General features: G+C 53.1%; 1 protein-coding gene across 1 annotated transcript in view; it reads left to right on the top strand.

Moving 5' to 3' along the window:
- Positions 1 to 5,157: 5,157 nt before the first annotated feature.
- INAVA (innate immunity activator) overlaps positions 5,158 to 15,169 on the top strand; it is a 20,806-nt gene continuing 10,794 nt past the window's right edge. The window contains exons 1-5 of the mRNA XM_004375311.2: positions 5,158 to 5,423; positions 11,640 to 11,788; positions 12,541 to 12,665; positions 13,741 to 13,857; positions 14,616 to 14,838. Coding sequence (XP_004375368.1) covers positions 5,221 to 5,423; positions 11,640 to 11,788; positions 12,541 to 12,665; positions 13,741 to 13,857; positions 14,616 to 14,838 — 817 coding nt within the window. The 5' untranslated portion in view covers positions 5,158 to 5,220. The remainder of the gene's footprint in view (positions 5,424 to 11,639; positions 11,789 to 12,540; positions 12,666 to 13,740; positions 13,858 to 14,615; positions 14,839 to 15,169) is intronic.

The following is a 15,169-nucleotide window of genomic DNA, read 5'->3' as shown; positions in this document are numbered from 1 at the left end:
AGGGGAGGAAGCAGGGCCTCAGGCAGAGTCATTTCTCGCCGAGGGCACCGACAGGGCACTGTCTGGGCCGCAGAGCTTCACCTCCCTCCGCTCATCCGGCCCAGGGGAGTGAGGGGGAAGAGGAGGGAGAGTGGGGAGGGGCGGTTCTGTCCTTGGCTGGGCCTGAGGGCCTGTGGATATGGCACTCGGCAGGGCCAGGACAGAGCCCACCAGGCAGGAGAGGTCTGGGGTGGGCCTCCCTCTACGGCGGTGTGGGAGGTGCAGGTGGAGACACGCTTCTGCCCAGCTACCGCAAAATTCTCAGCTCAGCCCTGGCGGTCCAGAAGGGCTGCTCCCCTTCTTTTTCATGATACAAAACTCATAAAGTTCTTCCCACACTCCTCTACCACTTCCCGGAAAAGCCCATCTGACGAAGGAGAGAACCCTTGCTCCTCAGCCAGAGTAAGAGGGAGAGAAAACCGACCCCAGGGGGTGGGAAGCAGTCTAGTGGCCTCTCCCGGCAACCGACACCTTCTTCTCCTCCCCGCACGAGCTGAGTAGCCCAGGGAGGGCTCTGGCTTCTGTTCCAAGACTTCTCTTCTCAAGCCCCAGCTTCTTAGAGGCTCCAGGCTCCCTACCCAAACCAGTTCCAGATCCTGTGCTCCTTCAAGAGGCTGTGAGATGCGGTGCAAGACAGCAACTGCAGCTGGAGGGATGGAGACACATGTTGTTTGACTTCTTTGAATTAAAAAAAAAAAAAAATACAACTTAGATGGTTTCCACATAAAAATTTGAATTTCCAGCTTTTGTTTTTACAACAGGAACTTTTTCTTGTGACAGCGTTTGTAGTGACTGCCCCCTTAAGACAGAGCCTAAGTTTTGTAATTTGCTGTGGTCCCCATCCTGCCCCTTTGCGCTGGTCCTCTCCCCTCCCAATATACACCAAGGCCAAGTATGAGTTGAAATGTTGCAAACTAAATAGCATGCTGCTGGAATACCAATTTACTGACATACTTCACTCCTTCACTTTATCTTTCTGGTCCCTTTAAATATTTGAAGTTTTTTTTACAGGCTGCAGAATCAGAAAGAATTGTCTTCAAAGCCCAGATCTGTCACTTACTAGCTGCGTGGCTTTCAACTGGTTATTCAGCTTCTCTGTGCCTCAGTTTCCTCATCTGTAAATGAAGGTAATAGTATTGCTACAAATCTCAGCCCACAAAGTTAGATTTATGAGACATATGGATCACTTTATTTCCTTTAAATCAACTTGATTTTGTCATGGGTCCCCAGGCTGCTGGGCTGAGCCAGAAATTCTGTTTCCCCCTGCAGAATCCTGAAGACTTAGGAACAGCCCAGGAAGCAGGGTGAGAGTTGACAACCTCCTTGCCCGGGGCCTTTTAAAGTCTGGGGCTCCTGCTTCCTGGATACATTTCGGATGCAGGAATCTGTCAAGGCTGGAAGCCTGGGGCCCAGGGTCTCAACCCCATCCCTGCCAAGGCCTTACCACCTCCCTGCTGGGGAGTGGTGCTTGGGGTCCCCGCTGCTCAGGGCACTCACTACTGTCTTTTCCCTTCCCAGGTTATCCCAGGTTATCTCCTCTGTTTCCTGGCCTTCATAGGCCACACTCCTGCCCTTGCCCATCAGGACACCTGGCATCCTCTCAGTAGGTTCTGGACTGGCACCTTCAGGAAGCTTCTGCTGCCCATCCAGAGCAAGGGTATCAGTGAAGGGGCGGGGTGGTTTGGGGAGCATGGAAGAAGGAATGTTGTTGTTAGTTGCTGTGGAGTCAATTCTGACTCATAGTGACCCCATGTGTGTAGAGTAGAACTACCCCATAGGATTTTCAAGGCCATCACCTTTCGGAAGCAGATTGCCAGGCTTGTCTTCTGAGGTGCCTCTGGGTGGGTTTGAACCACCAACCTTTTGACTAGTAGCTGAGTACTTAATCATTTGTGCCATCCAGGGACTCCATGGGAGAAAGAATACAGATCAATATTTTAATCAATTAGCCCATCACATGAGTAATAATAATGATACTTACCTTTGAAGGCACTGTGCCCTCTGTTCCACCCCTTAAACATCCCCAGAGTTCTACCCCTTGGTCCTTCTCTCATTTTACATATTCTTCCTGAGTGATCTCATCCAGGCCCAGGGCTGCAACTCTGTGATGACTCCCAAGCCCTTTCTCCAACCATCTGTGTATATTAAAGCCCCCACCAGACTGCTTGCTGGATATTCTCATTAATGTCCTAAAGTGAACACATCTTAAACTGAACTCCCAAACCAGAAGCCTGGAAGTCCTCTGAATCCTCCCTCTTCCTCATGGCCCTTATCTTAAGCAATCACGTATACAGTCAGGCCAGGTCTACCTCCTAACTAGCTTTTCACTCATCCCCCCCACCGCCCACCCCCTAGCCCCCACTGCCACAACATCAGTTCAGGCCCCGACACTCCTGACATGGATTACTGCCAGCTTTCTGGTTTCCCTCTCTCCAAATTCTCCCCACCCCAGTCACTCATACGTACTGCACCAGAGTCACCTTCTGAAGGTGAATCTGCCCAGGTTATCTCTCGGATCAACATTCTTGAGTAGCTATGCTTCCATTTCAGGATAAAAATCTTAAATCCTTAGCTAGCCGACAAGGCGACAAGGCACTTCACTCAACCTAGCTCATGGAGAGCCTTTGTGCAAATTAGAAAAAGCACTCCCTCTAGGTAGACAAAGGTCCCTGGGTGGCACAAACGGTTTGTGCTGTCTACTAACCTAAATGTTGGTGGTTCAAACCCACCTAGGGGCACCCCAGAAGAAAGGCCTGGCGATCTGCTTCTGAGAACCAAGGAAACCCTATGGAGCAGTTCCGCCCTGTGACACATGAGGTCGCCATGAGCTCGAATTCACTTGCTGGCATCGGGTTTGGTTTTTTTTTTCTAGGCAGACACAGCTTTGGCCAAAGAACACAGCTTGGGGGGTGGAGCACGGATGAGCTTTCAGTCCTATCACCCCTTTCTCTTAGTCTGGTGTGCAACTTGGACAACCACACAGAGCCTCCCTGCTTCCTGTTGAGCCACTGTCTGCCTGTTTAGCCTCATTTATCTCAGCGCCTCCACCCCCTTCCCGCCTCGTCCACACCCTAAGTTCCCCACCGCTCCTAGAACCTGCCTGTTCTTTTGCCATCATGTTGTTGTACATCCGGTCATTGTGGCCTTAAGTTCCTTCTCATACCACCCAGATTCCTCTGGCACTGCCTCCTCCCAGCCTTTGCTGTCCCTCAGCCTGGCTTAGCTTTGCCTCTTCCGGTCCTGGGTCCTAGCCTTCATGTCACCGATATTGTTGCTGATTGATTTACTTGTCCAGTCTTTAAGAAATTTGTCAGTTGCTATGGGACAAATAGCAGACAAAGTTGCTAAGGCGGTGGAAGCACAACAGTGAGTTCTGATCTCATAAGCCAAGCTGACATGAGATAACAAAATAACCTTGGATATTTTTTTATTAGTCCAAGAAAGTGTCGTCTGTGCTGTAGACAAGATATACATAGAATTAGACAGCAAGCTACTTGGTTACACATGATAACACTCTTACAAACACCAGATTTGTTTGGTTGGTTACCATCGGAAATAAGTACATGGGCTAGATCACTGTTGCAAGGAATAGTAATATTCTTAGTCTATATCCTGATAGTATTAGGCATAATAAAATTTATCCTGTATTGTCTTACACACCTAAAAGGCAAAGAAGGCCTCGGGCTAAAATGTTGATGTACATTGAGTCTTCTCACTCCAACAACGCGATTGATGAAAACATCACTCTTACTTAATAACCTGGTGAAGAACTAGATGGTATCCGGTGGAAAACCAGCACCGTGAGTTCAAAGAGCCTCCAATGGCCACCATCTAGGAGCTCCACTAAGTCCAAGTGTTGGTCTTCGATGTGTTATCTCCAATCTCTGATCAAGAGGAGGGAATGACTTAGGAAATAATATTGGAGTTATTATTCCCTCTCCTTGAGCATAGAGAATGTGACCCAGCTGGAGCTGGACTCACAGGGGCTCACAAGGACTCACAAGGACACATCAACTGGGCCCTGAGGTATAAAGACAATACTCTAGGAAAATATCTTTTAGGGAAACTTTCACATAAAGCCGATCAAACACAACACAGAGGACTTTCTACTCTTATCTTTTTCTATCGGCATTTAGTGACTAGAAATTTGTTGGACCAGTGAAGACCCTCCTGACTGTTAAGAAAGACAATTCAAAATGTAGGATCACAGTTTCTAGGCAATCTGAAAAGGCTAAGCTTTCAATGGTTTTGCCCATTTGTAATGTTAATATATACCGATGACTCTGTAATGGTCTTTGGACTCACACAGCTGCGGCAGCATGCTTGTCCGTTTTCCCACATTTGTCTGTTCTGTGATATTTCCTTGGATTCGGGAAGACATTCTAGCTCTGGCAGCATGCTTGTCCTCTTCTCACTTTGTCCTTTTGAATATATGCCGAATAAAACTTTTTTTGCTTTACTAAACTTCATGTTGTTTTTCCTCTACAACACTAGATTGGGGCATCCTCCAGGGAAGGGACTTGGTACTAATAGGCGCTCAGGAAGTGTTTATTGAACAAATTAAAATAGAAAAGTGTAAGACAGTGAATGAATGAATGAATGGACGGAGATAAACTGGCTCTTAAGAAGCAGTAGGAGGCGCTCATCAGGACTGGGCTTTCTTTCCTTCCACCAGCCGGGTTCAGCCAGCCAGCCCCCAGAAAGAGCAACAGACTGGGGCCTGAGAAGGGGGAGGCAATCCCTGCTCCACCAGCCCGCCCGTGGCTCGGCAGGGGCTGCGGTGCACAGCCAGCGAGACGGGTCTTGGAAGGGAGAGGGGCTGCGGGGGAGGGGCGCGGCGCCCTGAGGCCCGGCTCCTTTCCTTCTTTCACCCTGGGGTCTCCTAGAATGAAAACTGCCCCAAGCCAGGCCGGAGCGCGCGCGGATGAAAAGGGGCACTCGGACCGCGAGCGGAGCCTCCTCCCGCCCGGGCTGAGGAAACTGGCCGCTCAGGGGGTGTCCGGCCACTCTGGCGTTTGAAAGTGGGAGAAATGGAACAGCCTCCCCCCTCGAGCGGGTCTCCCCACGGCGTACCCACCTTGCTGACACATTACTATCCCAATGTACAGTCCTATTGGGACTTTTGGGTCGGAATCTCGAATCCTTTCTTCTATCTTTCCCCTCTTTCCTCTGGTTCTTGGTATGCCCCAGGGGACAGATGTCTTGGGATCTTTAACATTTGGGATGCTGCAAATGCCGAAGTTAAATGAAATACCTCCGGGGAGGGAAGACCCGGGGGAGACTCGGGGAGAGGGAAGATGGCCTGGACGAACAGGTCCTGAAGCTGCGAGGCAGGAGCGCGGGGCGCGGGGGCTCTTGGGCGGCGCCAGAGCTCCATGGGACAGGTAAGGGAAAAACTTAGGGGGACCCAGCGCGGGTGAACTGGGGGGATCAAGCCCCTGAACACACGATTTTCAACCTTAGTGGAGGGGGCCCTACAGGAAATGGGGTGATCTTACCCAGGTGGTGGGAATTTTGAGTACCTATCAAAAATGCATACTTCCAACTCCTCAACCTTTCTCCTTCAACCTTCTTCCCCATGCCTGTGGATCCCCTGGCCAGGTTCCGGGAAGCCTGAACGCAGCCAAACAAAAGGAGCAAAGTCTCAGGCCGGCCTGGACGTGGAGGGCGCGGTGGGGGAGGGGAGCAGGGTGGACAGGACAAAGGGGCTTTTTAAAGAAAGCCTAGAGGTCTGATTTCAGGACGCATTCCAGGCTAGCGTGGAGTTGTGCTGACCCAGCCCACTCCACCATCGCTTGGCAGAGGCAAACACCTTTCCCTGTGGCCAGGGAGGAGAGCCCAGAAAGAGAACAGTTAAGGAACTGCCCTCCCACCTCCCCCACCACCTTCACCAGTCGCGCCTGGAGGGTCCCGGGACATTTCCCTTCTTTTTCCCCCTCCGCTGTTGTCTCCAGCAGTGTGACCATTGATTCATTAAGTAAAATTTTAGAAATGCCGGACTGTTCTTTGCTGGGTGCTGTTGGGGATGTCTCTATGAGTCGGAATCAACACAACGGCAACTCGTTTGCCTTTTTTGGTTTATTGGGGGATGTGACCCAGTGGTTAAGAGCTCGGCTGCCAACCAAAAGGCCGGCAGTTCGAATCCACCAGCCACTCTGGAAACCCTATGGGGCAGTTCTACTCGGTCCCATAGGGTCGCTAGGAGTCGGAATCAACTCAATGGCAACGGGTTTGGGTTTTTGGTATGGAGGATGCGAAGATGGTAGAACTAGACCCTTGCTTTGAAAAACTTCAGCCTAGTGCATCAGAAGAAGATTTAAAGAAATAACTTAAAAAAAAAAAAATTAGACTACAGGACAGTGGAAGGGTTTCCTTACCCAGGACTTTTCTTTAGAAAATGAAAACCCTGAAGTGATGGAGCTTTTTCTCCTCCTGGGGGAGGGCTCTGGATCAGATTCCAAGTACTGTAAGGTTTGCAAGGAAACCCCACTTCCTCACCAGCTGGTGGTCTTGGTGATGATGCTGTGATGTTTGGGGCTGGGGAATTAGTCCCCTGGCCCTTAGACTGGCTGGGGGTGCAGCTTTGAGCTCCAAGTCCCCACCTGGCCTTCAGAGTGCCCACCTCCTCCGGTATTGTGATTTGGATGACTTGGCCATCCACTAGATCCAATGGATTGGCATCTCTGGGGTTCTTGGTGGGAGGGCTGGGTGGGGAGCAAAGGGTCACTGAGAATCCCAGAAGATCAATGCAAACAGTGAGGTTGAACATCTGTATTTCTCTCCTCTGAACTCAGAGCCAGGGATTACCTGTGGGCAGGGGTTCTTCACTGGCTTCATGGGCACCAAGACACCTGTGGATAGGATTCAGAGGGTTTGCAAATTTATATGGAGAAAACCACATCTTTATTTTTCATTTTAACAGAGATTTAGCATTGCCATCAGTCATACAGGCAGCAAACCACAGTAGCACTAGCAGTACCTGTGACTCGACCACTAATAGAATTCACAGATATTTTCAAATCACATTGCAGTTGTTGGAGATGCCTCAAAATAGTGTTTGCACTTATCACTTCTATAACATTACGATTGTTACTAGACCCACTGCTAAAAAACCAAAAGAAAGGGAAACCTTGGTAGCGTCGTGGATTAGAGCTATGGCTAACCAAAAGGTCGGCAGTGCTAGATCCTATTTAATGTTAATAAAGACACATACATCCCTCTTTTCTATTTTTAGAACTGTATTTCAATATAATTGGCTCTTTTAGTGGTTCTCTTAATTTTATTTTATACATTTTAAAATAGGCTATGCAATAATTCCAGAAACTTCCACCACTACCCCACCCGGAGTTGGCGAGTGGGCGAGGTGCAGGAAGGGCCATTTGTGCCCAGAGCCCACCCCCCTCTTTGACATTGAAAGAATGTGCTGCACCTATGGGGGGTGGGGAGGGACTGTTGTGTCATGGAGGGCTGGGGGAAGGGAAGGGCTGCTGCCTCTGAGACCCTGAGCACTGCCCTCTGCCACAGAAGGGGGCCTTAACTGTGGCCAGCCTGGAGGACTCCAGCTACCATTGTTTGGAAAAAGGGTGTGTACAGGAATGTGAAGGTGTGCTGTGGGGGGTGGGGGTGGGGGCTGCCGAAGGGGAGGAGACACAGGGGCTTTGCTGAAAGGGGCAGGCGTTGGGGGTCTTTAGAGGCTGGGGGATGGGAGACAAGCCAGAGGTATGTTGAGATGCAGGCATCCCAGGGAGGCCCAGCCTCTTAGGAAGAGACCTCGGCATGTGGGGTTCATGGTGAGGAGGATTAGGAAGTGGGGGAAGAGAGGTGGAGGGATGAAGCCTTGAGGGACAGGGTGCCTCCAATTCCAGCCTGCTGGGGACAGATGACAGGCAGTCTCAACCCTGCCTCCCCCGCTGTGATACAGGCTGGATTCTAGTTTTCCCGGTTGCTTGAGGGACTCAAGGGGGTGGGGGACCTGAGGGCTTTTTTTTTTTGTAGAAAGAAGTTCCATTTTGGTCTGTGGTCCCACGTGTTTGGGGACTTAGAGCCTGGGTCACAGTGGCCCTCCCATGGAGAAGGGGACAGACTGGGCTTCCAGTTAGTGCCCCACGGACCTGTAAACAATAAAAGGGGAAGTCATGGTTTTGATATACCTGGGGGAAAATGTCTGGAATAAAAAGAGAGAAGAACAGCCTGGCCCTTTCTGGTCCCTAGGGCCTCCCCATGTGGAGTCCCACGGTTGCCGCTTTGCCTGAAGTTTCCTAATCCTCATTTGGAAGCTACAAACTCAGGCCTCAGTTTCCGTTTCTGTGTATAGGGGAGAGCACTGACCATCCCTGCCAGTTTATAAATTCCCTGGTGGTATTCCCCATGGACAATGAACCGTCACTCTGCTTCAGGAGGCCTGGCATACCTCAATTTCCGGAAAGAGAAGCTGAAGTACAAGGAGGGCAGTGACTAAAGCAAAGCAAGAAGGCCCTTGGGCACTTCACAGATCAGCACATTGCAGCTGTGAGGACATGACTTCTGCTGCCTTCTGGGGTTCCTCCATGGGGAGCCCCCTTCTCCCTTCTCTGCCCCCGGAAGTGCAGAGGCCCAGGAGCCGCCTGCCACAGCCACTGTGGGATTAGTTCAGGGAAGGAGTTGCTCACCTGCTCCTCCCCTCTGACTCAAGTCATAACAAGTAACCTGGTTCTCCTGGCCCGGCAGCCTGGGAGGGGCGGGCTGACTGCGCAGGGAAGAGAGGAAGAGTCATCAGCGTGTGGAGAGCAGGAGAGAGCACAAGGTGGCCAGCCTGTGGCCTGGGAGACCCTGAGGAGACATGCGAGCCCCTTTGGGCCCCTGACCCGAAAGCAGGGGTGTTTACAGGCTCCTGGACGAAAGCTCAGAAGCAGGTGAGGGCAGGGCAAGGTGGAGTGGTCGTTGGGGCTGAGGGGCAGGCTGGCCTGGGAGTAGGGGAAGCCTGCTCATGTCCGTCCTGGGCACAGGGGTGATGTGGGGAGCTGGTGGCCAGGACAGGGGGCCTGTCCCTGTGGTCCCCCAGGAGAAGGGGCAAGCAGGGATGAGCTAGAACAGAGAGGTCCAGAACCTGGCTTTGGGGACACATCGTTGATGGGGGAGGATCCCCTGAGAGAAGGTGCACTGGTTTATCCCTTCCTCTCTCTCTGGCCTTTTCTAAGGGGCACTGTTCATCCAGGTGGGCTACTTCATAGGGCTCAGTCCTGGGGCAATGAGCAGGAGCCCCGGGACCCCCGGAGGGCAGGGAGGCCCAGGAGGGAGTCCTGTGTTGAGGAGGGGGTGGGGTGTTACCTGAACTGCCCCTCACGGGTCCGGCCTTCGGACTCTGAGACAGGTCCCCTACAGCTATGGAGGGCAACTTCGGCAGGGGCAGATGAGTGGCTGTGTGGGTTTCCTGCCCAGCCTAACATTGTATAAGAGGTCAAGATTCAGACTGGGAAACTGGAGACGGCCTCAGACACTGTCTAATTTTCATTGTTCGTATGAGGAAAGGAGGCCCAGAGAGGCAAGGTGACTTCCCCAAGGTAGCACAGGCAGGAGCAGAATTCAAGTCTTTGTTTCCAGATTTTGGGGCCTATGTTCTTTCCCTTGCTTGGCACAGCATGGATCCAGCATCAAATTGGGACCGCTGTGAATGCCTGCCCCTCCCCCTCAACCCTGGAAAGTGAGGGTCTGGCCGACCTGGGGAGGGGGGCTAAAGGGGCTGTTGGCTCAGCCTCACCCGCTCTGTCCTTATAATGCCTCACTCTTCTCTGTAATAGTCAAGGAGCCCCTGTGAATTGTCACAGCTTTCCAAGCAATCCTTTGGAAGTTAATAATTAATTAGTGAGTGTGACTAATTAATGGCCTTCCTCTTCCTCATCAACCCCTCCCCTTGCCTAACTTGCTAGCTTGGCTTCTGGGGAGGATCAGAGGATGCCCACCCTAAGACTGGGGCTCAGCAGGTGGGAGGAGGGGTGACCTGGCTTCTCCTCTGTCACGTTCTTATCTCTGGGGGATAGGGGGGAGGGGTGACCAGTGCTGAGGTAACTCTCACCCTAAATACCTTGGGCTCCCCAGAACATATGCCAATCTCTCTCTTTGGTATGTTTGCAAAGACTCCACATAAACGACTTTTTTTTTTTTTTTTTTAATCCTACCATTCATTCTCTAGACTTCCTTACAGAATTGAATCCCCGAAGTGCAAGGTACATACTGCTTTCTGGGTTATGGTTGAAACTGTTGTTGCCCAAGTCACTTTGATAGGCTATGCTGTTTACGTGGGTCTATAAAAACTCTCGATTGTTCCTGCTCTTTCTGTCACGATAGACAGGTACTATTGGGAACTTGGCTGACTGCAGTCCCTTCTCCCTGTCTGCCTTGCTTTGTGATCAGCTTTTCTAAGGTGTATTTTTCTTCCCTGTTAGCTGAAGGCTGAAGAATGGAGCCCCCACCCCTACCCCCACTGCAGCCTGTGCCCTCAGGAGGCAGGATAAGCTCCAGACAGAAACTCTCGGAAGGACTTTTGGACTCTTGCTCAAGGGGGCTGACTCAGTGAGGTGGTGGCTGGGCTCTCCTTCCAGATCGCCTGCCTGGGCTCCGCCTGCCCCTCCCACCCCTGCTCTAGCCAGCAGCTGCCGGGCCCTGGCCAGCTGGGACCCTGACCAGGGGTGTGGGTTCAGTGAGGAGAGAGGGGGTGGGCAGCAGGTGTTGTTTTGGGGTCTGGTTGGGTTGACACGCAACTGGGTTTGTTGCTCCCCTACCACTCAAATGCTCTTGAGCCCCATCCTTGGCTGCTTCTGCTCTAGTGACCACCGCCCCCCCTCCCGGAAGCCCCCACAGACACATCTTCAGGTTCCACTTGGCTGTGTGGTGTAGGGGATCCAGGTCGACTCGCCCTTGGGTGGTCTCTTAGACGTAGCTGGTGGCACAGGAGCTGTCAGGTCTTCGAGACAGCTATCTGGGACTGTACCAACAGCACCTGGCTTTGGGCGAATCACCTGGTCCAGAGAACAAGGCATTCTGGGCTGTGGGGGCCCCAGACCAGGGCCTTGGCTGACTTCCCCAAGCCTAGCCACTTCTTGAAGTGCCCTCACCCCCTGGGGCACAAGATATGTGCCTCATGCCTGGGGTGTTCTTCGGCTGGGGACACTCAGTCCCACTTGCCCTGTCCCATGCAGGTACTTCCTCCTCCTCCTTTCCTGTCCTCCTTACTTCGTCCTCCCATCCCACTTCTCTAGCCTCCTTCCTTTTCATCCTCTCTCTTCACTCTTCCTTGTCCTTCTCCCCAGACTCTGGGGCTCTTGTGGCTACCACTGTCAACCCTCTGGGCCTAGAGGACTTTGGCATCAAAGCCTCTCTCCTGGAAGCAGGGCCAGCAGGAAGCTGGAGTGGGCTGGGCCCCACTACGAACAGGGTTTGCTGGTGAGGAGCCCTCTCCTGTCAGCTCCCTCAGCACTGATAACCCACACCTTAGATACTCCCGGAAGTGCTATCCTGACTTCCACTCCCCCTGCCCTCAAGCCTCTAACTCCTAAACTCTGTTTGGAACCAGGGGGTTAACATAGAGCTTTTTTTTTTTTTTTTTGGTTATTGTTCTCTAAAAGCTGGGGAAACTCCAGACCACCTACACGTCCTGGTCCAGGCTGGGAGCAGCATCACCCTTCCCCCCTCTATACCCCCTCCTCCCAGAAGCCCACCATGGAGAGTAAGGATGAAGTCAGCGACACAGACAGTGGCATCATCCTGCAGTCTGGTGAGTGGCTGGGGAATCCCGCCTGACGCCCTGAGTCCCAGGCTGCCCAGGCTGAGACTCCCTCGGGATGGCAGGGGGAGGGGTGTGTGGCAGGGCGAGGGAGGCTTTTGCTGCGGGTTGGGGGCGGTGGAGGAGGCTGGAAGGGCCAGAGCCTACAGGACATGTGGAGTTTTCTTCCCTGAGGGCCCTGGCCTGAGTTGAGGTCCTATCTGGAACATGGATCTGCAGTGCTACCTGAGCACAGTGATTAGCAACCTGTTTGCCAACTCCAACTCATAGCACTAAAAAGTCTTATCTGGCCAGTGTAAAGGTCCTGTCTCTCTGGTTGGCCTAAGCTGGTGGGCCTGTTCTGACCTACTTTTAACAACGGACAAGAGAGAAGAGGCATGTGTGTGTGTGTGTGTTGAGAGAGAGCCAGACAGAGAGAGAAGCAGGAGGAGTTCATTGCAGTGGGTGAGGGTGAGAGGCAGAAGGGCGGAGGAGAGGAGCTCTGACCGTGCAGCCCTCTCCCCCCACTGCAGGTTGCCTGGCAGGGCAGCCCGTCCTCTGAGCTGTGACGTAGCCACCTTTGGGCAGCCAGGAGGCTTGGTGTTTTATGGTTATGACGCAGGCCACAGCTGCCAACCTCTAATCTGTGGGCAGGCATGGGGGCACGTGTGTGTGCTCCTCTAGGGGGTGGTCAAGATGTACCCAAGAGGGGCTTCCCTGCCTCAGTTCCCCTGAGGATATAGTGGCCACTGTGCTCTCCCCAGGCCCCGACAGCCCCGTCTCCCCGATGAAGGAGCTGACCCAGGCGGTGCGCAAGCAGCAGCGGGCCCTGGAGGAGCGGCTGGAGGCCTGCCTGGAGGAGCTGAGGAGACTCTGCCTGAGGGAGGCGGTGAGAGCCTCGGTTACCCCACCTAGCACACACAAAGTTGGGCCCACTCCTTGGTGTGAATCTGTAGCCACATTTTGAGATGTTAGGGCTGAGGCCTTCCCCGTTCCTGAGGGAATGTTGGAAATCAGACTGGGGTAGGGTGCACAGAGGCCCTCTGCGTGTAGCCCCTTGACCTGGGCCCTGGACAGAACTCAGGAGAGGAGGAGAGTTAGCCCAGCCAGAGGGGCTGCAGACTGTAATTAGAGCCAGTACAGCTCTCTGAAGGAGCCCTGGTGGCACAATGGTTAGCACTCAGCTGCTAAGCAAAAGGTTGGAAGTTTGAGCCCACCCCGTGGCTCCGCAGGAGAAAGACCTGGTGATCTGTTCCCGTAAAGATTACAGCCAATTAGGCCCGTAAAACAAACAATAATACATGTAGCTCAGCCATGTATATGAGACTAAATGGGCACACTAGTCCAGGGGCAAGGACCAGAAGGCAGGAGGGGACAGAAAAGCTGGATGAATGGAAACAGGGAACCCAAGGTCCAGAAAGAGAGCGTTGACACGTCGTAGGGTTGGCAACCAATGTCACAAAACAATATGTATATTAATTGTTTAATGAGAAACTAATTTGCTATGCAAAACTTCATCTAAAGCACAATAAAAAAATTTATAACTAGTTAAAAAAACAAGATTGCAGCCAAGAAAACCTCATGGGGTAGTTCTATTCTGTCAAGAAAACCCTATGGGGCAGTTCTATTCTGTCATGTGAGGTTGGCATGACTCGGAATTGACTTGACGCCACCCAACAACGACAATAGCTCTCTTCTAGAGGTGAATGGGAAGAGACTGAAGGTAAGGGGAGGCAGTTTAGCAATGAGAGTGCAGAGGGGGCCCTGAGGATGGGAGTGAGGCAGCCTTGAGTGATGGAAGGGGGGAGGGGACAGGCAGGGGTGCAAGTGGCCCAGTTATATACCAGGGGCTCTCAGAAGACAAGGCTCTTTATAATGCTGGGGCCAGTGGGCCAGTCCACTCCTGGGTGGCTGAGGGCTGGGCCAGTGGAGAGGGGACTGGCTTGACCTTGCTTCCTCCCCAGGAGCTGACGGGCACCTTACCAGCAGAGTATCCTCTCAAAGCAGGGGAAAAGGCCCCCAAGGTCCGCCGCAGGATTGGAGCTGCTTACAAACTGGACGAACGGGCCTTGCACAGGGAGGTGAGAACTTCAGATAGCCATTGACATTCTTCATTCCCCAAAGGTTTATCACTGAGCCAGCAGCTCCCAGTCTGAAGGGAGTACCTTAAGGCGCAGTACCTTAGCCCAGAACCTTGCCACCCTGGCCCATCACACCTAATAAGGGTGCTTGGCCCCATGTCCCATGGAGAGGGACAGGCAAGGGGCACCCACTAATGGCCCTGAGGAAGGTTGGCCACTCCAGGAATGGAGAGGGCTGGACTCTGGAGGGAGGACACTGGGTTTGGTCCCCAGTGGGCAGGAGGTCAGTTAAGATCTCCAGTCACCAGCCCTGAAAGGCACTAGCCTGTTCTGACAGGTTACTCCGGCCCCTAGGGCTGTCCTCTCTTCTTTCTCGGCATAGAAGCAAGGGGTGGGGGTGGCTTGGCTCATGTGAATGGCGCAGTTTCCCATGGGCAGCCACTTGGCTCACCTGCTCTCAGCCCTTTGGAATCAGGAGGGAAAGTGTTCTACTCGGGTTCCTGCCCACCTGGCTCCGGGGGCAGGCTGGTGTGCCGGTCCTTGTGCCTGCTTTTCAGGCCAATGGAGGTGGCTCACGTTTGCTCTGGAGCACCTGCCACCACTCCACCCTTCGCTCTATGTCCATAGACACTGCTGTGTCCTTCCCGTCTGTCCTTGAGCAGTGGGTCAGTGCTGTTCTCAGTGTCCCCTGGGTTACCTGCTCCCCCTCTCCCTGAGCTCCCTGCCTCTCCCAGGCCTCACTCCCGCCCCTCCCTCAGGACCCCCTGAGCAGCCTGGAGCAGGAGCTGGCCTTGCAGCTGCAGATCGCAGAGGCGGCCCGGCGGCTGTGCCAGGAGGAGAACATTAGCAGGCAGACCCGGCGGCAGAGGAAGCACGCCATGCTGCAGGAGGAGAAGAAGCTTAGGGAGCTGGAGCGCTGCGTTGGGGAGCAGCGTTGCAACAGCGGGCCCCCACCTCCCGCCACCCTCCCCCTGGGCCGAGGTGAGTGGTCTGCTTCCAGTTCTCCATCCTGGGCCATGCCGGCCTTATGTGAGCTTCTACGGGATGGCTGGCAGCTTGGCTCCAGGCCACCCTATTTACATTTGCTTAGCATCGCCTGCTGTGCCCAACGCTGTGCTTAATGTTCCCAATCAGCTACAGCTGGGTTAACCTGCTTCCTGGGCCTACCTCTACCCAGCTGCCATTGAGTTGACTCTGACTCATGGTGACCCCATGTGTGTCAGAGTAGAAGTGTGCTCCATAGGGTTTTCAATGGCTGATTTTTCAGAAGTAGATCACCAGGCCTTTCTTCCGAGGTGCCTCTGGGTGGACT

This window comes from Trichechus manatus, unplaced genomic scaffold (assembly GCF_000243295.1).
Source record: "Trichechus manatus latirostris isolate Lorelei unplaced genomic scaffold, TriManLat1.0 scaffold00035, whole genome shotgun sequence".
NCBI lineage: Eukaryota > Metazoa > Chordata > Mammalia > Sirenia > Trichechidae > Trichechus > Trichechus manatus.
This window is presented reverse-complemented; position numbering and strand designations above follow the sequence as displayed.